Raw genomic sequence first — 23809 nt, forward strand, 5'->3', positions numbered from 1 at the left:
ACTTCTCAGAAGCTATACATGTTTTTATTTGGGGGATGTAGGAATCACTTGCTTGCAGGGAAATCAAACAGCAACTGAAACCTAGAGAGTTGTATGGCAACTTGTTTGAAATGTACTAACAGTGAAAGGCTAACGCACATCGCTTCACTTTTTGATGATACCTTTCAGGGCCAGTGAACATGCCTATCAGCACTCAGCTTGTGCCACACTGCGCCAGGTGAGAGTGGCAAGGCATTTCTTTAGCCTGACAGACTGGCTGTTTGGTAGTAACGGTGATGACACTTTAAGCAGCAGATTGTCAACTTTGTGAAGGCTGAAAAGACTTCTGTGGCTCAACTCATGCAAACAGAAATCTTTTGAGTTGGTGTAAAGGGAGACAGTAAGGCTTCAGACAGGAAGTAGCCAGAGGCGAAGCAGAGAAGCGAGGGAAGCTATGTTGATCTTAAAAATCAAGATGCGAACACATTTCTGAGACCACTGACAGCCCTGCAGGTGCCTTTCTGTATTCACTAGAGGGAAGACTCGGCTAACAAATAAGGGGAAGGTGGGGGGGAGGGTTCCTTGGTTTGACGCGAAAATGCTTACCTTGAAGTCTGTGCTTGGGACTTGTTTTTAGAGAAACCTGACCTAAGAAGGGACACACACATACACAGCCACAAATGGAGAAGCTCAAAATGGCATGCCTTCATCCAGGGTGGATTTGGGGGGAAAAAATTGCATTCCAGGCAGTGGATCTAACTCACCGTTTTGTAAAATCCAATTTGTAAAAGCTAAAAAGAAAAAGAAAGTCTCATATAAAGAGAATTTATTTATACTCCGAAACGTTATAGAGTCTCCCACGTGTTCTTTAACCCCAATTCCACTCCTGGCCACACCAGAACAACACATCACTGAGGGCATCACTCACACTGACATCTAGAGTCAGCGGCCATTAAGAAGCAAATGGAAAGTGCTTGATGACCACTCGCTTCTCAGCTGCAGGTTTATTCAGCAGAGCAGCCATGTGCAGAACTTATAAGATAAACAGTTGCTCCACTGGTCTGGTGTGTTATGGATGTATAAGCATATCACTGGCGCATGAATGACACATCAGCTAGTAAGCACTGTACATCCTACAGAACAGTAACAAAAGGGGAGGAGCTACTACTATACAGCTAATGGCTCACTACTGGCTCACTATGGCTGGTTGTTTTTAAGTGTATCAACTCACTTGCACATGTAATATCTAAACAAAAATAGCATCTCTTTGTTCAAACTAACAACTTATTTGCAGGAAGGACGCAGCTGAGACATTAATGTTCCTAAAACTAGTTATGAGAAGCAACAAGCAGTACAGTGGTCATCAAAACAACGGATGCCATGACAAGTGACAGATACCACATTTAAAACCTAACAAGGCACCACAACCTCACAGTTAGTGACACTCATTCTTACCTAAACCTGTTGAGACATTTACAAGAAAAGAGACAAAATATGTGTCAAAAGTGACAAAATGGCAAAAGAAACGCCCAAAGCAGATTCACATTCTCAGTTTTTTTGGCCACATGAAAAAACGTTTAATGTGGGCAGTGTTTCCCCTATATACGCCGCTGCTGAATGTATGCGCGCCGCTGCTACGGGGCCCCAGCCAGGTACCAACATTTTTTTATTATAAATTAAAATAATAATAAGTGGCGCTCGCGTTTGACGCGAGTTTGACCTTTCCTTCTGGCAGAATCTACACAACACATCAGCCCCATTGAACACAGCCTAGTCGTGCCAGCCTATACAACACATGAGGGGCAGAGTTGTACTGTGTGTGTGTTGCAACTTGCATATATATTTATTGCACTTGACGCACACATACACATGGCGTTATTTCCACTGGGGACAGGGGGAACATGTCCCCCCCACTTTTCGAAATCCCGTTTGTGTCCCCCCACTTTACAAATATGTTTTTTTTTAACGCAAGCCGCCATCGCCACGGAGGAGCACACAGCCTCTGTGAGCGAGCGAGACAGAGAGAGAGCGAGCACACCTTTATCTATTTAATATAGATGTAAAAAATAAAGTAAGAAATCATTCCAATGTGTACTATAGGACAGTAAAAAAAAACAGTTTAAAATGGGAGTGATTAGTAAAATATGCATAAATAAAAAGAAAGAATGCTAACTAGGTAACATAAGATAAGAATAAACAGTTTAAATGATTGGTTATTGGTTGTGATCATATTCTAAAGATGTTTGGATTATTGAAAAGTATACATCTCCCTTTCAGATGAGTGTTGAGAGCTGTATCCATCAATTCATTTTGTGCTCAAAGTGCACCAGATTGATGCATTTCACTTCAACATTTAAAAAAACTTCCCGGGGATGCATGCCCCCGGACCCCCCTAGAGGATGTAAGGTCCACCCCCAAATAAAGCAGGTTAAAATAATTAAATTGCATACATTTTATTTTGATTGTTTGTTATGTGGATTTGTAGTATTTGTGTTACTGTTCAATAAAGGTGTATTTTGCTAAATCTTGAAGATTTAGCAAAATACACCTTTTGAGGCCTAGTACATACAGTGGCAATGACTTGAGACATTGCCACTGTATGTACTAGGCCTCAAGAGCCTTTCTTGTGCTGGCAGACACATAGAAACAAATTGGCGGGGCGCACTTCGCACACTAAAAAATTCCACGCGCTCCGCGCTCACATTTGTTTGGGCCCGCATGCTTTAGCACCGCTGCTATGACTCCATCCTAGGGGAAACACTGGTGGGGTTGTATAAAGTACTGTTTAGGGTCATTTTCCACATCAGTTTAAATGTGTGCTGTAGTCAGAATATTGTACCACAACAACACAAATTAACTAATCAACCGAGGCTGCAGTTGACTGACAACCTTCGTATTCTGCCAGGTTAAGCTACTGTTTATTTTTGTTCTTATAGGAGCCTGGTGGCATTAAGGAGACCATACATAACCGCTTCAGTTACCCTGTGGAAAGGGTGTGTGTCTACAGCAAGTAAAGCTCTAAATATAACAAACAATTAAACTGATTCAGACTTTTTGCTTGGATGTGCCTTATTTATCCGTATAAAATACATTTAGCTGCTGCTCCCCAATCACAGCAGAACATTGCATTGCTAAGCTTCGTAATTGCTTGAGTGCCAACCACCATACAAGACTACAGTATGTCTAACAACATCATGAAACCCTGCTTTAAAAGACCCAAACTATCCCTTTTAATACAGTGTCTGGTTTGTAAGAGTGAGCAAACCCTTTTTGAAAGTGTGAAAGGTCCTTGACATTTAGCATTGCTTGAATTAGACTAACGAACCAAGAAGACCTCTGGCATTGAACCTGGGTATGATGTTTGAGATTTCTGCCTACCTGCCCACTGCTCCTCCATCAGTTGAATCCTGGCTTCCCGTCTCACTGGGGGTACTCAGTGATTTGGAGGGGGACAGAGGGGTCGGGACTACATAAGGAAAATAACATGAATCTAACATTAAAGGCTGCAAGAAATACACTTAAATAGAGTGATGGAACATACAAATGCATGTTTAAAAGAAAGGAGAGGCAGGGCAAAGCATCAAAGCATTGTGATTTTGTATTAATAGGATCTTACTCGCTTCATTTGAAGATGCGTTATAAATAACCTAAGCTTATAACAGACAGAGCATTGACCCAGTTCTGAGGTGTTGAGGGTGTTGTTACAATTTCAGACCACTAGAGAACAGTGCTTCCAAACGCTCGCCTAACCCTGGGGATAAAACCTACATTAAATATCTGCTTTGTGTACAAGTAAAGTTAAGAGAAGCAGCATCATGTTATAATGTCATTATTCAGAGTAATCAAAAACCAGAGTAGGACTATAGTGGAGGAGAGAAAGGCAATAAAAAGGGAGTTGTAACACTTCAAAGTAATTATTAAAAAAGACATACAGAAAAGTCCAAACATACATATAAAACGGTATCATGCAGTCAAGGCAACACAAAAAAGAAAAGAAATGTACCTTGTTTTTTATGTATCTGTTAAATAACATTTGCGTTTGCAGTAGAATGTTGTTGGCATCTTAGATTTACTTCACGGTGAGTATTGTTTAAAACATTTAAATGGTGTGTCAGCGCTATATTTAATGTAGTTTGAGGATATGTTAGAACCTTTCATGGTCCTTAAACGTTATGTATAGTAAAAAAAAATCTACATTTTGCATAAAAATCACAACAGAACAGAGAAAACCCTTTATGGTTGAACTCATTGTTTAGGGTGTGTGAATATGACGTACCTAGTGAAGGCTCAGGTGAGATGCCGATACTCTGGAGCAGGGCCTCAGTCTCGCGGCGCTTACGGTCCAGGTCTGAATCCTCTGGGATGGACTCTCTCTTCTGCTGGATCTCTGACTGCTCAGGACACAGAGAAATGACATCTTACTCATCATAATGCTTAGGATACGTTTACACATGCATGCAGTTTTTTATGAAAAAGTCCCACACCAACCTCATGATTGTATACGTATGGACACACACAACCTCATCCTTTTGTGTCACGCGGGCTGACAAAAAGCAATCAAACAATACACACTAGTGTGGCCAGTTGTTTGAAATCACTCACTTTTTTCCTTACCTCTTTCTTCTTCCTCTCCTCCTCCTTAATCTTTTTTTCCTGCCTGATTTGGGCGAGGCGCTGCTTCTTGCGCTCCAGCTCTGCTTTTAGGTCACTTTTATCCGACATGATGTCCTACAGGGCTTTAAGTAAGACATTTAGACAGGAATGAGCAACATATGGCACTGTCACAACATGTTCTGGTTTCATTTTCACACGTTGGCCTATGTGATGCTTCACAAAACGCAAATGGGTGTGGCAGTTGTACATCCATAGCCAATCGATAAGCTTGCAGGCCCAGCACACGATAGGGAAATGATATTGGCAAAAAAGCTGTCAATACGGGGCAGAAATGTATATCAACAGTGGTGTGACACTTGAACCATTTCTCCAGAAATATTCTAATGCATGCAGTAAACATTTAAGCTCAACTCCTCAGTTGCCAATATTCAGGTTTGGGAAACAAAGTAGACTAGTTTGATTACATAAAACTAAATGTAGCATTAGGGTCAGGATCTTGAAATAGATCTCTGACAAAAGGTTATTAAAGAAATGTGGGCTACCTATTTGTATCAGTCTTTCCCATTTATTTAGGAAATAATAGCACCTGACCATGGAGGTTTAGCAATGTCTGCTGAATCTTTTGGGAAGGAAAACATAAGAAAATAACAAAAGATGTGTACTCTGCTGACAAATAAATGGTATAACTATAACAAAAACCCAGCTAAATATGCAGCCTTAAAAAGAAGAAAATGTGCTCGTAATGTTAACTGACATTAGCTGAATATTCCAAGCTAGCTAATCACACCTTTGACAGTATTTGTACATACGACAATACGAAGGCCTTGCTATAAATACAAATGAACTTTGCTAACGTAAAGCTGACAAAAAGGGGGATATTTGGTCGTAAATAACCGTATAATGTAGTGTTATTGTTTCACTCGTACCTTGTCCACTCGTGCTGATAATGATGTGTCACCCGGCAAAGATGCTGTCTCACTGCTGCACCCCGAACAAAAAAAAAATCAACACATCCTCTGCCTAAATGACAAGAGTCGAGGCCTTTCTGACACCACCGAATAGGTCGTTTAAATCTTTTCTTACAGCTATTGATGACCAAAACACAGCATTTCAGCGATGGATGATGACCCAGATAGTGGATAAAACAGGTGCACCGCACGCTGATACATCCCTAGGAGGAGTAGGAAGATGTTGAGGAGGAGAGGAGGAGGAAATCCAACCTCCTTGTTCGTCTCGTGGCTTTTGTAACGTCGCCATCTTGTGGCCAACTGGAGAAAGGCGCCGGATGAGCCAAACTAACAAATACACACGTTACAAACTGCCATTCTAAAACCACATGTACAGTATGCTTTGTTTTTAGACAAGTACAAATGAGCGTTAGGTGAGTTTTAGTAAGAGGGCCACTCATATTTAACTTAGTCGGTGATGCTTGGGAAGGTAATGTCACGTTAACACGGTTAAGTGAGTACCGTGCAACGAACGGCCGTTAATTAAAAAGACTAGGGTGTCAGAAATGTAATTTGTTAGCTGACTAGTTTCGGGAAAGCGTTCAAAAACAACACAAAAACACGTGTTCGGGGTAGCTCGTCGCTAGGGGAGGCCGTAAGAAGCTTATGTTATGTTTGCAGCACAAAAAGGCAGGGTTCGAGTTATGTGGGAGCCAATGGGAGCTGAGCTCCCATAAGGAGGGGTCTGAGCTCCCACGGACGCAGTGAAATCATACATCTGTGGGGGTCGCTAATACATTACCAACAACCATTATTTTAATCACAAATAATGCATGTGTCAATGTAATGAGTATTATTGAAAAGAAAAACATGTTTTCCAAAAGAACAACGCATCTCTTGAATAACAATATGCCTGCACTGCACCTCTTGCACAATCTATGCCTGTGAGCGTGCTGCGCGAGCCGAGATCATGTGTGTGTGCGTAGTTGAACCTTTTCATACAGGGCCGTGGTAAGTAGGGGTGCTGAGGGTGCTTGCAGCACCCCCTGATGGAGGACAGGGAATCTGCACGTCCACAAGATTAAATGGAAATATAATACAAATATAATACAAAAAAAAAAAGATTTCGGCCTTGATGTTCACATTCATAATTAAGTAAAGATAACACCCTTTTCAGCCCGGTTACATTTTCCATGTGCCCTGAAAGGACTCTGAGTGTTTAGATAGTTCACTTTAGTCTAAGTTATTACAGTGTGTCTCAAACGGTTTTATCACAATTTATGTAAACAAATATTTCCAAGGCACACCTTTATAATTATTAGGATAAATAAAAACAGGTTTGAAATCATTCCAATGTATACTATAGGACAGTAAACCAACAATATCCTTTAAAACTGGAGAGATTAAAAAATATGGATAAATAAATAAATAAATAAATGTTAACTGGTAAAATAAGATATAAATGAACCAGCAAAAATCTTGCCTAGAGCAGCAAATTGGTCAGAACCGGCCCTGGTGTCATCCCCACATGTTTTACACTTTCCTGTTTAGATTCTGCCTCGTGTTTGTTGTCATTGGGCCGTATGGAACAACATGTTCTATTCCAATGCTCAATTGCTCTAGGCAGGGTTGCCAACTCTCACGCATCTGGCGTTTGACACACGCTTTCACTCTCAATCTCACGCTCTCACGCTGCCCAAACTATTCTCACGCCAAAAACAAGAATACGAAGACTAGAAACGGTTTTGAAAACTTTTGTCACGTAGTGATCGTCTTCTCAATAGAACATCTTTGATAATGTCTTCTGGCCAATCAGAATCACGATAACGGCGTGGTGTTGTTGCAGGAAGTCCCGACGGAGAATACTTTTGCGGTAGTACTTCTCTATACATCGATACAACATTACGTGTTGATAGAAATCAACACGTAATGAAATAAGACCTGACGGTTTGATGATTGATAGGTGTGTGGGCTGTCTTTCATTTTGACACACAGAACAATGGGGGCTATCCACAATGTAAAGTAATTCACACAGCCTCTTCCCTCTTCTCTCTGTGAGGAGCAGCAGGTTCAGCTTTCAGAACAAAGTCACACAAAACTAAAATGGCATTCATTTTTTTAAATATGTCATGTAGTAATAGATTTATTTATTTTTCTTCTCAAGAGAGTACCAGAATGTGTATTTTATGTTAGTATTTAAAAAAATCTCCTGGGCCCAGACCCCCCTGCAGGGGTTGGGTCTTCAGCATGTCAACTCTTTCACCTGTGGGGAAATTGCAGGATTGGCTCCAGGTCGCCCTTTTTATTTACTACAAGACAAATGTGCCTTTTTATTTCATACAGTTCAATTTGGATTGAGAGAGGGAAATCATCTAAACCTCACGCGTGGCGTTTCACTGTCGCGGGGAGCGTGTATGTAATTACATTGCAGATACTGACTTGAGCCCCACCACTGTATGGGTTAGCCCTACCAGAGATTACCCAACAAAAATACTCTGGAGCCGCAACTGCCGACCCGTATTGCGCATGCGCAGATCTAAGATCCAGTAGAAATGGTAAAAAAGTAAAAGTCTGCTGCTTATTGTTCTACTAGGCCAAAATAGAGTCAAAGAGTATATGAGAGTGAGAGTGTGTTAATTAATATATTTGGCAGTTTGGAGTAAGTCTGTAGATTTGTTTGTGTGTGTGTGTTTCATATATAGGCCTCTCACGATAATTAATTTTGTTGGATACATTTTCCCGGAAATTATTGCGATAAACGATAATATTGTCGGCACCGTTGTATCATATGACCATTTTAGACCACTGACATAATGATAATATATAATAATAATTCAAGTGCATCCTTTCAAACTGCTAGTCACATCCTCATGTAAATGGAAATGTATCGAGGTCAGAAAAGTTATCGAGTTCATTTTTATTTATCGTACGATAAGTCAATGAATTGCTTATCGCGACAGGCACACAATAAAACAGTGGAAACAAACATGTTTGACTTTCATTAGTGAATGAAACTGTGTGCCCTTTATAGTCTGTGTCCATTATTGTGTATTTGTATATATTGTATATATATCCTATATATATGCTAAGGTCTCGCTGCTGACACGATAGCAGTCATTTCGTGCGCATATGTGTAATTAAACCGAATTAAACCCATGATATCAAAATCTCACTCCAGCCAGGTACCCAAAGTTGGCAACCCTGCTCTAGGTCGGATTTCCTACTAACGTAATAGACACTTTGGACATTTATTAATCCTAGTAGATTGTCATCACTAGGCAAGGCGAGGCAAGTTTATTTATATAGCACCTTTCAACACAAAGCAATTCAAAGTGCTGTACACAAATATAAGACAATAAGATCTAACAACACTAACATGTGTAGTCAAATTTGTCTGAAAATGATATAGAAATGTTGCTTCATTTGGATGGAACATTTGCGAGGCGAAAATGTACCTCACTCTTAGTTTATGAAATCATCAACTCACTATATAAAAAAATGAAAATTTGCATCAACAGCACGAAAACAAAACCGGTTGCAACCATGTTGTCAAAGTAGCAGCAAAAAGAGCCAATGTGATGTACTGCCCGCTTGTTTGTTTGAGAGCTTGAACAACTACTGACAAGTGAAGAAATGCATGGATGAAATGTTGATGTGTGGTTCAGTTGCCTCTATATGCATTGAATACAAACTGATGATTATTTGCGATGCATTTATGTGAAGCAGTATTTTATTGGTGTTGCTGGTTAAGATAAGTATGATGTAACTATTTTATAGACTAATATGTAGCTTTATCAATAATGCCGTGCCACATTTTATAAGCTATTTGTTTTGAATGCACACTTTTGGGCCTTTGGGGACTCCGTAGAATCACCGCAGACAATTACATTTCAGGAAGTTACTTTGAAACTTGCATGTAAAGTTTCACGCTATGTTTTGCTAAATGAAAGTTAAAACGTTTCACTATCACTCATATCACTTTGTCTGATCTCTCTCTCTCTCTCTCTCTCTCTCTCTCTCTCTCTCTCTCTCTCTCTCTCTCTCTCTCTCTCTCTCTCTCTCTCTCTCTCTCTCTCTCTCTCTCTCTCTCTCACTCTCTCTCTGCCCTGTAATGAGTTGATTCAAGTTCTTAATGTCAGTCTAAACAATACAATTATGTTGGTGCATCATGGCATGTGGCTCATTAAAAAAAGTACAGCTATTATCTACCTCTTGTATAACTGGTCGGCCCCACCTGCATTAGCACAATGGATGAAACAAATACATTAGGCAAGGCTAGGCATGTTTATTTATATAGCACCTTTCAACACAAGGCAATTCAAAGTGCTTTACAAAAATGGAAGACATTATGAAAATGGCATTTAAAATCAGTCATTAAAAAGAAAAGATAATAAAAGAAACATTAAAAGAAAAAGTACATGGATAAAAGTTACAGTTTAAGATGTGAATAGTTCAATTAAAAGCAGCGGCAAAAAGAAAAGTCTTCAGCCTGGATTTAAAAGTAGTAAGAGTTGCAGCGGACCTGCAGGTTTCTGGGAGTTTGTTCCAGATATTTGGAGCATAATAACTGAATGCTGCTTCTCCATGTTTAGTTCTGACTCTGGGGACAGAAAGCTGACCAGTCCCTGAAGACCTGAGAGATCTGGATGGTTCATAATTTAGCAGTAGGTCAGACATGTATTTTGGGCCTAAACCATTCAAAGCTTTATAAACCAGCAGCAGTATTTTGAAATCTATTTAAAGTAAAACCACTTTCCAGCAGTCAGCAGCACATTGTAAAAGCTGTCGATACAACTGTTCACATTCATAATTAAGTAAAGATAACACCCTTTTCACCCCGGTTACATTTTCCATTTGCCCTGAGAGGCTCAGTGAGGTAAAGGACTGTTTAGATAGTTCACTTTAGTCTAAGTTATCTCAGTGTGTCTCAAACGGTTTTATCACAATTTATGTAAACAAATATTTCCAAGGCACACCTTTATAATTATTAGGATCAATAAAAACAGGTTTGAAATCATTCCAATGTCATTTCATTTCATTTCAAACCTTTATTTAACCAGATTGGTCCCATTGAGATCATAGATCTCTTTTTCAAGGGAGACCTGCAGCATATAGGTTCCACATGAAACATAAAACAATAAAGGACATCATACATTATATTTACAGGATACATTTACATAGTTATAGACATTTACAAGTACCCATAGTATCAACGAGCATTTCATTTAGCCTAGCTTTAAAAACATGCAGAGGAATGAGATTGCTCAGTTTCAATTCTTGCTGAAGATTGTTCCAAGCAAGTGGAGCTGCGCACATAAAAGCTGTCTTACCTAAGACAGTCCTTGCTCTTGGCACATGTATACTATAGGACAGTAAACCAACAATATCCTTTAAAACTGGAGAGATTAAAAAATATGGATGAATAAATAAATGTTAACTGATAAAATAAGATATAAATGAACCAGCAAAAATCTTGCCTAGGGCAGCAAATTGGTCAGAACCGGCCCTGGTGTCATCCCCACAGCACCCCCCATTTGAAACATGTTCCCACGGCTATGTTTTCATATTTAAGCTTGTAGCGAGTAGAGGGCTGCTGGCAGGCCCAGACTGGCCATCGGGAGGGCCGGGAGGTTTCCCGATGGCCTTAATGTAGGCTATTGTGAACGCAACGCTGCGCAAATGTGGGTTTGCCTCACACAGGGTGACTGTCTGTCTACATGATGTGGCATCTGTTTCATATGGGTGTTTCCATAGATCTAGTCTCTTTATTTTCCCCTCAAAATGCACCAGATTGATGCATTTAACTCCAAAATTAAAAAAATATCTTACCAGGGGGGGCATGCCCCCGGACCCCCTTAGAGGATTTGAGGTCCACCCCCAAAATATGTTCACATGGATAGGTTCCCAAATACATTTGCAATTTTTTTTTAAATAGTAACCCCTGTCCATATGTTTATTATTGGTGTGTGTGTGTGTGTGTGTGTGTGTGTGTGTGTGTGTGTGTGTGTGTGTGTGTGTGTGTGTGTGTGTGTGTGTGTGTGTGTGTGTGTGTGTGTGTGTGTGTGTGTGTGTGTGTGTGTGTGTGTGTGTGTTTGAGTGTGTGTGCGCTAGTTTCAAAGACCCCCATAGAGCTCAGTTTATAACTCGAACCCTGCAAAAAGGTCTTCTTCTTCTTCCGTTTCTACTTCTTCTACTTCTTCTTCCCTTTTAATTGAAGTAATTTAACCAACAGACTCTACTCATATTTAATCTCTATGAAGGAGAATGTTGAATATCTAGTTAATAATGTCAACACAAGAAGATACAAAATACTCAAATACTTATACTAAACACTAAATAAATACAAATAATAATAATAATATTAATAAACAAATAAAAATGTTACTTTTCAAAAAAAAACGTTTAGGAACCCACAACATTCCATTCAGCATCTGTATTAAAATGTTCTAAAGTCATGGGCGTCACTTTGTTAGAAAAAAGTGGTGGGGATCATTTCTCCACATTTAACATCAGCATAGCAGGAGACAAAAGATGTCCCTCCCCTGGGTAATGAACCTTGAGCACCTGCATGAAAAACCGATGCATAACCTCTGGACCACCAATGTGTTTTTAAAACTTGTTGGTCTTGTTATGATGTGATTTTGGAGTGAATTTATACCTGTATGCACACAACGAGCACACGTATATGGAGGACAGCACATGACATGAGTACAAAATAAATGAATGCATAAATACAGGAATAAGAAAATACAAGAATAAATAAATAAGTACAGTAATACATTCATAAATGTAGAGATAAATACAGGAATAAATAAACACAATAATCGCTGGCCATAAAACATAATTAAAAAAAGTCAAAGTTGGTTAAAGAATATTCACTAAAATTAACCAAATATAATTTTAAAAAATGATGCAAAAGTCTTAATACGGCTTTATGAGAATATTGACAAAAATTATAAAAATATTCACTAAAATTAAACAAATGCAATAAATAAAAAAAGCCTTGATACCTTAAACAGATGTTATTAATATAGTAAAAGCACCAGGAAAAGTATTAGGATATGTGATAATTGATTTTGGTAGAACTTGACTTTATGACTGCGTTATTTACTATTGCAGCCATGAAACTCTTTACTTAAATTATATAGCATTGAGTTTGTCAGTGTACTTATTTTCTATTTGTTGTACATTAAGTTGCTAAAAATAAAACAAAAAACACAAATCCCCCCTAAATTAACCTTCCTTAAATTATAATAATTATCACGACCCTTCTCTTCAACCTACACTTCCTCTACGCACCCTCCAGTTCCAGTGAAATCTCTTCTCCCATTGGTCGGTTTGCACGTCAGTCACTCCTCCTCCCGCCCATCAACAACACACACCGCTCACTGTTGGAAGTTGCATTTGAAGGGCACACAACAACTCGCCGAGATACTAGGCAGCTTCCCACGAAAAACAATGATGGGGAACTCATTATAGCATCTTTGAATTGTTTTTAATGTAACCAAGGCGGACGCTTTATCCCTATTCAGCTAACAATCGTCAAACTGGAGCGAGCTGAAGGAAGAAAGGACAGATTGTCCCCGGGACTCAGGGCATTTGGGATCTAGTAAACACAGGCAAAATGAAATTCGCTCAGTTTTTGCTGAAAAATAGCTCCGTGGCTGGCATACCGAAACAAGTGGAGAGGTTTGCTAAGTTCTCCCCCTCTCCATTGTCTATGAAGCAATTCATTGACTTTGGTAAGTATGTCGAGCAGCATTGATTGTGACTGGCACTGCATGTTACTTTATTCTCTCCCACACTCACATGTCCACATGCACAGTATCTGATCGACAGCTGGTTATTGACAAACTGCAGCTAACACTAGTGAAGTGCATAATGCAGACTGATGTTAATGCAGGTCTGTCCTTCATGGTGTCCCTTACTGCAAACTGATTATCTTTAAGTGGACCAGAGGTGGACAAGAAGTGGAAGAAGTACTCAAATGTTGTAAAACTAGCAGTACCGGAGTGTAGGAATACCCTGTTACAAGTACAATTTCTGCATTCAAAATGTTGCTCAAGTAAAAGAACAAAAGTATAGGCATCTAAATATACTTGAACATAAATGTAGTGGAGTGAAAGTACAATATTTAACTCCGAATTGTAATGGATTCAAAGTACAAAGTATCATAACATGGAAATACTCAAGTAAAGTACAAGTACCTTAACATTGTACTTAAGTACTAACTTGAGTAAATGTCCTCAGTTAACAACACCACTGCCAGTGTAAAACAAATGAACATTGCACTGACTAACAGAAGCAACACAAAACAGCTGTTTGGTTATATATGCTATGCAACCTCTCCTATTACTGTTTTAGACAGGAAGAATGCAGATATTTTCATCATGGTTTACTATTTCATAAGCTTAACAGGTTCCTCCTAAAAAAAAAAAGACAGTTTGTGTATTCATTCTGGACAGAATTCCTCCACTGATTAATGCTTAGGAAAAGTTTTGTATCTGTGACAGGAATGGGTCAGAAGTTAGATGCTTGCTCAGTAATGTGTTCCTCTATCTCTCCCTCATCTGACCGCAGGCTCATCCAATGCATGTGAGAAGACCTCTTTTGTGTTCCTGCGGCAGGAGCTTCCTGTCAGGCTGGCCAACATCATGAAAGAAATTGACTTCCTCCCTGACAAGCTTCTCAGCACTCCATCCCTAAAGCTCCTCATCAGCTGGTATGCTCAGCTCTACACTACATATCATCATATATAAATTGTTGTCGCAAAATATCGTAGGAATAATTTCCCCCAAAAATTGACCTTTACCTCTTCCATACAAACGTTTTTGTTTCAACTGGGATTAGTAATTATCTCTCAAGACCTATTACTTTTTTTGCTTCAAATATAAAACAGATCTAACCTGAATTCAAATGTTCCTCCATTAGTTTTGGGACATTCATCTAGTCACAGACATTTAGCTTTGTTCTAATAAAAACATTATCCCTGTTGATCTTATCGGAGGTTATGTTAGGTTTCGTGACTGTCTGTTCTGTTTTAACATGCACCTCTCTCACCCGGCTGTTATTGTTAACTTGTTGACCAGAAACCATTGATCCTGGAGCTTTACTTTGTTTGATTAGCTAACATACTTTCTGTCATTATGTTGCAATGCTTATATTATTTTAATACCCTGGGCAGATTATTTATATGCCCCAATTTCATGTTGTATCTTAAATGCAATAGCGATCTTGAAGATAATGCATACGACTTGTCGCACGGCAACAGTTGTTTGTGTTATGACCCTCACACAGGTAGCGTTTAACCAGCATGTGTTACTCTGTGTGCACACACCCATATTAAGGTGTTGTAAAAACTGAGAGACCAAGGGTGCAGTCAAGTTCATGTGTAGGAACATTTTGTCTGTTGTGGGTTTTCAGATGTATTAGTTGGAGTTTTTTTTCACCAACACTAGATTTGTATAAAACACAGTATTCTGCTGCAGACTTTACCAGAGCATGTTATGTTTGGTGCACAAGTCCCTGTAAGACATGTTAACAATAAGGTCATTACTCCACCCCCTCACTTCACTTAAGAGCCACAGTACTGTCTATATTTGGCCATGTACCTACTGTGGCTTTCTCTTCTCGCTACAGCAGAGCTCTTTGGATTGCCAGCCAAAAGATCTGTGACTTGTTAATGTTGCTAAAGCGAGGAGTGAGTTCACGCGTTGATATTTCCTGGCAACCTTGGGAAAAATACAAGTCGCACAAAAGTCTATTTCAAGATGAATGTCTGGTCACATAATCCATAATGCAAGCACTGAAGGTTAGTTGAGGGACGAACAACAACAGTGCTTGTTCACCTTTGACCCAGATTCCCTACTGCGAGAGAGTGTGACTTAAAGAGCTCAGCACTCTAGTCCTCTTCTTCATCCACAGTCTGCTACAGAGAACAGCAACTATTATCTAACATACAGTGTTATTCTAACTTATTGCACAGTTGTTAAAATGGTTAGGAATTTCCACCATGCAAAGTATAACACAAGTCCACGGCTTAAAGGTGGGGTAGGTAAGTTTGAGAAACCGGCTCGAGATAGACTTTTTGTTATATTCCATGGAATGCTCTTAACATCCCGATAGCAATGAATATCTTAAGTGCTTTGACAAAAAATCCCTAAAAAAAATTCATCTGTGGAAGCCGTAATACTGTAAAAAGCACGACCAATCATCTGAGCCGGCCCGGCTAAAATAACTGGATGGCCTACCTGCCTGTCAGCCTTCCATCTGTGCACAAACTTATCTCGTGCCCTCATTGGTCATGTGCGCGTTCGTGTGTGTTGGAGGAGGGGCTCTGTAAGGAAGTGGCAGATTTTTTCCGGCTGTGTATTTTCAAATTCTAGCACACTCGAGCTGGTTTCTCCAAAATTACCTACCCCACCTTTAACTCCCAGTTTAGGCAGTAAAATAACTAGTGTTGAGTGAGTTGCTATATTCATTTTTTAACTCATCCTTTTTTACTGTCCACCAGGTATTCACAGAGTTTGTTGGAGATTGTAGATTTTCTTGAAATGAATCCAGATGATAAGGAGGTCCTGACAAAGTAAGTCATTTACACACACTTTCAAGTACGTACAAATTGCGTCTGTAAACATTAAGAATGTCCGTGTCTAGTTGTTTTGTTTTACTGCTTACATTCAGGATCAAAATGGTATAATTAGCTCAACTGCAGCCATAACTGTAAACTCTAGCACTGCAAACAGTAGGTTCATTTGTTTGACGGAAGTATTTGGACTATGTTTAGCAGGAATATGTGTCCAATGCCATGAAACTGATGTTCCCACACTAACCGCCAAATCCATCCTTTATTTGCCCCCAGATTCACACAGACTCTGGTAAACGTCCGGAATCGCCACAACGACGTGGTGCCCACCATGGCTCAGGGTGTGGTGGAGTACAAGGATGCGTTTGGCGTGGACCCCGTCACCAACCAGAACGTCCAGTACTTCCTGGACCGCTTCTACATGAGCCGGATCTCCACACGCATGCTCATGAACCAGCACAGTCAGTATAGCACTCTGTGATAGACTGTGAGTTAATCAACACAGTTGCTCACACCCGAAGCTCATGTCAATAAATTAGTGCTGATAGTGGTTGAGAGCTAGCATTTTGAAATGTCACAGGAAGTTCAGCACTGTGATTGCTTTTATAAAAGAGCCACAAAAACACCCAGCATGGCTTGATTGCTTCACAGTAGAGACAAAAAAAAGTGATTGCCATCTATTTTGATAATGGATTCATCAAAAGTAAAAGCCAGATTGGCACATACTGCTGCTATAACCTCTCAAAAGTAATCGAGAAAATTATCTGCAGAATATTAATGACAAATATTTGGTCATTCTAGTTGAATGAACAAGAGTGTATGTTTTTGGTTATGTCAGCAATATGTGTTTTCAATTAGCTATTGTTTGCTTTTCGTACTATTACGAATTATCTCAACCTGCTAGTGTTTTATAATGGGTTTAATATTAACGGAAGGGTGTGTTGACAATGACTTGTATCCTTACGTAATTTGAGACAGACATTTGTTGTATTGTGCCCTATAGCATTAATCTTCGAAGGCAGTGTAAACCCAGCCCATCCCAAACATATTGGCAGCATCGACCCCAGCTGTGACGTGGTGGAGGTAATAAAAGGTAATAAATTATCTTCCTCATTTCCAATACAGCTATGTATAAACACACGCACACACTGCATATGTTATCTATTTTCCACTTCTCTGTTTGCACAGTAACCATGACTGTTTGACCTTTAATCATCTGATATTTTTGGAGTCAATATACAGAGTGGAACTCTTATGAGAACACGGCTGTAATAGAGCCATGTTTTCTGTAAACTGATTTATTACACGACAGAAAAATAATATCCTCTATTGTCCTCCATTTCTGAAGTAAAAAAACACCAAACTTCCTTTTGTTTTGTTTCAATTTCTAGATGCCTACGAGACTTCAAAAATGCTGTGTGAGCAGTATTACCTGACCTCTCCTGACATGGAGATCATAGAAGTCAATTGTAAGTCCTACAAAACAACCCTCGTGTTTCTATTTGCAGATGTTATCTATCTGTTCTGAAGTTACTCATGCTGTATCTCTTTTGTTTCAACTGGATATTTGTGCGAAACTAGTGTGAGAGAATAGTTTCCCTGCTGTGCTCATGACTCTCAACTGAACCTTCATTAATCCTAGGATTAGGAAATGTGGGATTAATCTTACTTTGTGAAGCCTGTTGCATCTGTGTCCTACTAGCTGAGCCTGCCAAGAGCTAGCTTTAGCATCAGACTGTCCTTGATTTGAACCACCCACCACAGATAATGTGACAACCTAAACAGAAATATATTAAAGAAAGGCCTTATTTTAACATACACATTACTGTTTGTAGTATGATTACATGCATAAACAACAGACTAATATAATGTATAAAAAAAAACTGCTACTCAGTAGTATGTATCTAATACCTAATATATATATATCATTCCAATAACTTGTATATAGACTCATACTGCACTATTCCACATCATAACTTTATTTCATTTTTATAACTATTATTATTTTTGTATTGCTCTTGCTCTTATTGTTATTATGTTATGTTATTATGTTGCATTGTTGGAGAAGCCTGTGACATAAGATTTTCAACTGCATAATTACTCTGTAGCTATGTCAGATTGACAATAAAGAACCTTGAACCTTGAACCTTGAACATTCATAGAATTTGTAGTTTAGTAGAAAACATGTGGTAGTTATTGTAACAGTGTGCCCTTTAATCAAATCTACTTCCTCCTGCAGTAAATCAGTCAGAACGTGAAACAGGGCTTTGAGAACAAACAGTACATACTTGGCCAGCATTTCTTGGCAGATAAGGTCTGGATAAAATACTCCAGAATGATGAATGAATTGTTTTGTTCCCTGTTTCATTTGGCAGGAGTGGCTCTAATCTGTTCTTGTCTTTGCAATACAAAGGTGTGGCCTGTCTCAGCTCACAGTTAGTTTGTAGATTGTTGTCTGCATTAGGGATGCCAGAAACTGACCATGATCAAATTCGAAAATCGGACAGCCCTGGCGAATATTAATCGATTATTCGCCGGCTGGCTTCCTCCAAGTTTACAGTAAAACAAACTGGTGGTGTGACCAATGGCCATTTACAATTATTAATACTATTACTATTATTAGCATTAGTCTATATTTTGGTTGAAACTAAGCCAGGAAAAAAAAGAAAAACATAAATAATAATAAAAATATATATAAATAAAATCGAATTTTAAAAATAATTTTCGATTATGGAGACTGTAACGAATATTCGAAAAATCGAATAATCGCTGGCATCCCTAGTCTGCATCCACTGTATACTCTTCTGTCAGGGATAAAGATTGTTCATAGTTTCTATATCAGGGGTGTCCAAACTACGGCCCGGGGGCCAAATGCGGCCCGCGGACCATTTTTAATCGGCCCTCAGCAAATTCAAAAAGTATAATGAAATGTGGCCCACAAATGAAACTTGTGCTTATTGTACTTCTTAAATACAAATGTAAACATATATTACACAGTAGTATTCATGTGTTAATAAGACTACCTTTCAAATAAATTCAGTCAATTAAAGTTGGAAACATTTTCTAACATGTTGATAAGAAAAAAAAACAATGACTTATTTACATAACAAGCTTGAAATACACCCTTCCTATTTCTCCTTATTATAATCAATCTGAGGCTTCTGTTTTGAGGGATGAGCCGCCAACACTCACAAGCATAATTGACCTACATTTGATTGATTTTGCTAACTTATAACTGAATTTATGAGGCAATATACCTCTATAAGTGGCCCAGCCCTTCGTATATTTTTCTGTATGTGGCCCTCGGTGAAAAAAGTTTGGACACCCCTGTTCTATATCATCAGTGTTATGATTTTTTTTTACAGCCAAAAACCCTAACCAGCCCCTCCACATTGTCTATGTGCCATCCCATCTCTACCATATGCTGTTTGAGCTGTTCAAGGTACAGTATCCAACAAGCCTGACTAACAGTGTTTTATCTGCCAACACATGTCTGCTTTCTCACTATATAATCCACTTTGTATTTTCTTTGGCAGAACGCCATGAGAGCTACTGTGGAGACCCACGAGACGAGCATCACGCTGCCCCCGATCAAAGTGCGCGTCTCACTGGGAACTGAGGATCTCACTATCAAGGTAGATGTGGACCCAGATAGTGAAGGAAGACTGCATTATTGTACTAAAGACAGTAATCAGGGAGAAAATCCTGTTTCGATTATATTAACAAACAAGTGTTGTCGTGCCATTCAATGCCAGCAACTCTACTGTATGCCTATCCATGTGGACCTTGTTAGTATCTAAATAAAACTGATGACTTGATTCATTTTCACAAAGCATGACACTGTTTAGATTCCATTCACATGATCAAGAGCTGATGAGCTGCTAGAACAATGTGAATGTAAACGTCCCTCCTCTTTATCTTTAGATGTCTGACAAAGGAGGGGGAGTCCCTCTGAGGAAGATCGAGCGTCTGTTCAGCTACATGTACTCCACGGCTCCGAGTCCAGTCCACGGAGACAACTCACGCAATGCACCACTGGTGAGGCTGAACCCGTCTATCTCAGTCTGTCAAGCTTGTGTTTGCATTTTAAAGATGGGATTACAGCTAAACCACATAGTAAATCTCCCTGTTGTAATCAGTGACTCACTTCAGAGCACCAGGGCATATTACAGTGGCTGAGAACAAAGAGGAATGCAGTCGGCAACCTTTTCAGTGGATACAACTGTAACCATGAGAGAAACTAAAGACTTTAACCCTCCACAATATCCACTTAATATGTTAAAGATCACCTATTATGCAAAATCCACTTCATACATAAATATGTGTCCCCTCTGTGTAAAGAGATTCTGAAAGTTTCAGGAACAAAGACCCCCTCTCTTTTTGTCCTGATCCATTTATATAATTAGAAAAATTAGCTGATCAGATTTTGGCCACTTTGTGATGTCATAAAGTCTTTTGGGTGTAACCATTAGCCAATAACCAACCAAGGTAACACCCCCCACCCACCTTATCACCTGAATCTCAAAATCACCAAATATCTCACAGAGGGGCGTGAGCTTCTTATTTTCATCTAAAGTAACAGACTTTTGAAACAGGGCTGAAACAGAGAGGATTATGGGATGCTACAATGCATGATGTGTTTGGCACTTCAAATACATGTTTTGTATATAACTGAGAACTATAATATATTGATGAAGAGTATAATAGGGGACCTTTAAACTGTAACTTTGTTATGTTCCCTTCAGGCTGGTTTTGGCTACGGCCTGCCCATCTCCCGTCTGTATGCCAAGTACTTCCAGGGAGACCTGCAGCTCTACTCTATGGAGGGCTACGGGACCTCAGCTGTTATATACCTGAAGGTGAGAGCTGCACCACTTCTACACACAGTCAAAAATAACACTCAAAGCCAAGTTGGGTTAGAGTTCACATATTCTGTCAAGTACACATTCTGTATTGACTGAGTGGTGTAACATACCTACGTCATACAAGTAATGCAAAGCTAATGTCTGTCATGCTGTAACCCACCACATGTTAGAGACCCCTGCTGTCTTTACTTAAGCAGTGTACAGAGGGAACTTAGCAATAAGAGATGACCTGGATCTGACTCTCAGGATGAAGACTAATACGTTCCCTTCTGCTCTGTGTCACAGGCCCTGTCCTCAGAGTCAGTGGAGAGACTCCCTGTTTTCAACAAGTCAGCCTTAAGGCATTACCAGACGAGCATAGAGGCTGACGACTGGTGCATGCCCAGCAAGGATCCAAAGCAGCTGGGCAATTCCAAGAGGATAGTCTAAAATAGTATGAATAATATAATTGAGATGAAAAGGGTCCATGTTTGAAGAGATGGATGAACTTGTAGTGTAAGTGGGAGAAAACAAATGGTGCTGGACCTGGACATCTGTGTGTGGAAACTGGATTCCTTTTCTCACAGAGAGAAGTCTAGTTGGAGAAAAATGCTCATCATTTGTGCCAATAATTAGATTGTAAAGAAATAACTGAGCTGAACTATTACTACCAGCCTGCGGGCAATTTAATTACATTTATTGCAACGATTACGTCCAGCAAATGGGAATTGAAAAGTATTAATCTCCCTCAGCCTTCCTCATTACCCTCAGTTATAATAACATGGTTACACTATGAAGCCAGCATGGTGTTTGTGTGTATGTCAGTTATTATCTTTCAAAATGTATCATTTCCCAATCTAAAGCTAGGCTAATGTTTTTTGGTTTATTTCAGTTACTGATTTAAGTTGTGTTTTTGAGTTAAGTAAATGTGTACCTATGCCTAGAAAAACCCAACCAAAGCCAGCAGCAGCAGCGAGGTCACTTGGACTGCAGCACGAACACAAAGAGATCAAAGTCTTTTCCAGCACTTTTGGTTATGTCGGTATGTTAGTCCTTCATAACCTGCAGCATTGCTTCACACGGACAACTTCTGCATTTCATTGCAGGTCAATTTTTCATCCAACCACAGCATTTACAGACACTATTAAAATAATTTGCCCTGGTTATGCATACTGTAAAATTATATTAATGTAAAAATAAATTGTAAAATCTTTTAGCTCCTTCGATATGAGATGTAAACATACTTGATGGATGTTGAGCGAAAGGAGAAAGTGCCTTTTTGGAGAGGTGGAACACAGTATTGCAAAATATGTAGGTAATATGTTGAATATAACTGTGAATAATTATATTTTAACTTTAAAACTGCCAGGTTAACGTAACCTACATAATAATAACTCCCCTTCTGTTGAAACTGGTGTGTAGTCAATTGCATTATACACACTTGTAAACGTTTTTCCAATAATATTTTCAGTGTTTTTCTAATAGTAAAACTAAACAGTATATCTCTGGTCTTTGGATAATATCAATAAGTGTTTTGGTGCATGTGTTGTATGTTTTAGTGACTTAAAGGGTGTTAAGGCCTGTGTAAATTATTGCAAAGTGTAGCATGCATTACACTAAGAACACCAGAGGTAAAGCTATATGTACGCTGTGTTGATATAATAGATGTTTCCTTATGTTTCTAATCATGACATATTCCATGTCCTCGTGAAATGCCAGCAACACTTTTCGTAAACTGTACCTCTCAGTTCAGTCTTTGCCAAGTTTGTAGTGTTTAGAATTGCCTTGTTGATTAAAAATCCCTGATTTTAGATTTTTATGATTTCTTTTTAACTGTCTGCACCAACTGACATGTTTGCATTTCAACATGTACGACCATCACTCTCAAAGGCCACGTGTTACTGTGCTGAAGTTGTGGTTCGTTACTAAAAGGACCAGTGTGTAGAAAAATAAAATTCTCAATACGTAATTCCTTGTGCCTTTTGTAGCTCATGGTACATTACATGTTTACATTACATTACATTTAGCTGACGTTTCTATCCAAAGCGACTTACAATAAGTGCATTTCGACCAAGAAGATACAAATACCCTGCGCTTATATTCACACGAGTAAGATTTGTATGAGGTATAAAGCTGTTTATAGTGTGTGAAGTAGCCCCATGTGCCTCTGCTCTCTGTAATACCCCCGTCTCCCTCCTGTCCCCACAGCTTGTTTTAGTCAACTTTGCTCTGTTTGTCTGTCATCGTCCGACACAGTCCAGTGGCTTCCCGTGGCCGGCTGCCAACAGGAGCTCTGTGGACACGCTGTCCTGATCTGTTTGCCCCTTCATTAGTGTGCCCACATGTTGCGCTTCCCTGTGGTATAGTTTCCCGTCTCTGTTTTCCAGTTTATTCAGGCATTACTTCCATGGCGACATAACACAGAATTATGCAAGCTTATTTCTAAAGATAGGAGGAGGGGGGAAAACGGATCAGTGCAATGTGAGGAGCAGCCAAGTTCAGTTCATTATGAAACCCTTCTCTTCCCATCATTGTAACGCTTGATTTAAGTATCTCTCTCTGCCGACATTTTACTGCTCTATTTTAGGATTCAGGCCTGACTCTTCAGTCATCCGGAAAAATGTTCTGCATCATACGCAGACCATCAGCCACACCTGTTTATGTCTATGACCTATGGACTGCAATAGGTTTCTCAAAGATTACACAACAGCACACCACAGGCACACACACTGTCAGTCACTGAGGTCCCTGACGTAAGTGGTATTTCATTATTTTGCATGAGAAGATATGACACTGAACTCTGGACTTGATTAAAGCATTTTTTAACTGGGGACATTTAA

General features: G+C 39.3%; 2 protein-coding genes across 9 annotated transcripts in view; one reads left to right on the forward strand and one right to left on the reverse strand.

The window, feature by feature from the left end:
* Positions 1-5711, reverse strand: part of LOC117478390 (cytoplasmic dynein 1 intermediate chain 1) — a 53851-nt gene extending 48140 nt beyond the window's left edge. For 2 of the 7 annotated variants that reach the window (XM_034125413.1, XM_034125410.1), the window contains exons 1-5: positions 5520-5711; positions 4594-4715; positions 4256-4370; positions 3358-3445; positions 586-627 (exon numbers count right to left, since the gene is read on the reverse strand). In XM_034125413.1, the coding sequence (XP_033981304.1) occupies positions 586-627; positions 3358-3445; positions 4256-4370; positions 4594-4701 (353 nt within the window). In that variant the 5' untranslated portion in view covers positions 4702-4715; positions 5520-5711. Of the gene's footprint in view, positions 1-585; positions 628-1434; positions 1441-3357; positions 3446-4255; positions 4371-4581; positions 4716-5519 lie in introns of all 7 variants that reach the window. The other 5 variants (XM_034125409.1, XM_034125406.1, XM_034125412.1 and 2 more) reach the window with 4 other exon arrangements.
* Positions 5712-12915: 7204 nt separating this feature from the next.
* pdk4 (pyruvate dehydrogenase kinase, isozyme 4) lies at positions 12916-22938 on the forward strand. 2 transcript variants are annotated; one of them, XM_034125050.1, is made up of 11 exons: positions 12916-13282; positions 14121-14262; positions 16054-16125; positions 16402-16586; positions 17129-17218; positions 17517-17594; positions 19491-19567; positions 19662-19760; positions 20050-20163; positions 20871-20984; positions 21276-22938. In XM_034125050.1, exons 1-11 carry the CDS (start codon positions 13165-13167, stop codon positions 21417-21419), a joined length of 1233 nt encoding a protein of 410 aa, XP_033980941.1. In that variant the 5' UTR covers positions 12916-13164; the 3' UTR covers positions 21420-22938. The 2 variants fall into 2 exon arrangements, 1 of the variants encoding a protein (XP_033980941.1); XR_004555389.1 differs by lacking the exons at positions 19491-19567; positions 19662-19760; positions 20050-20163; positions 20871-20984; positions 21276-22938 and having other exon boundaries at positions 16402-16612.
* Positions 22939-23809: the final 871 nt, after the last annotated feature.

This window comes from Trematomus bernacchii, unplaced genomic scaffold, assembly GCF_902827165.1.
Source record: "Trematomus bernacchii unplaced genomic scaffold, fTreBer1.1, whole genome shotgun sequence".
Taxonomy (NCBI): Eukaryota; Metazoa; Chordata; class Actinopteri; order Perciformes; family Nototheniidae; genus Trematomus; species Trematomus bernacchii.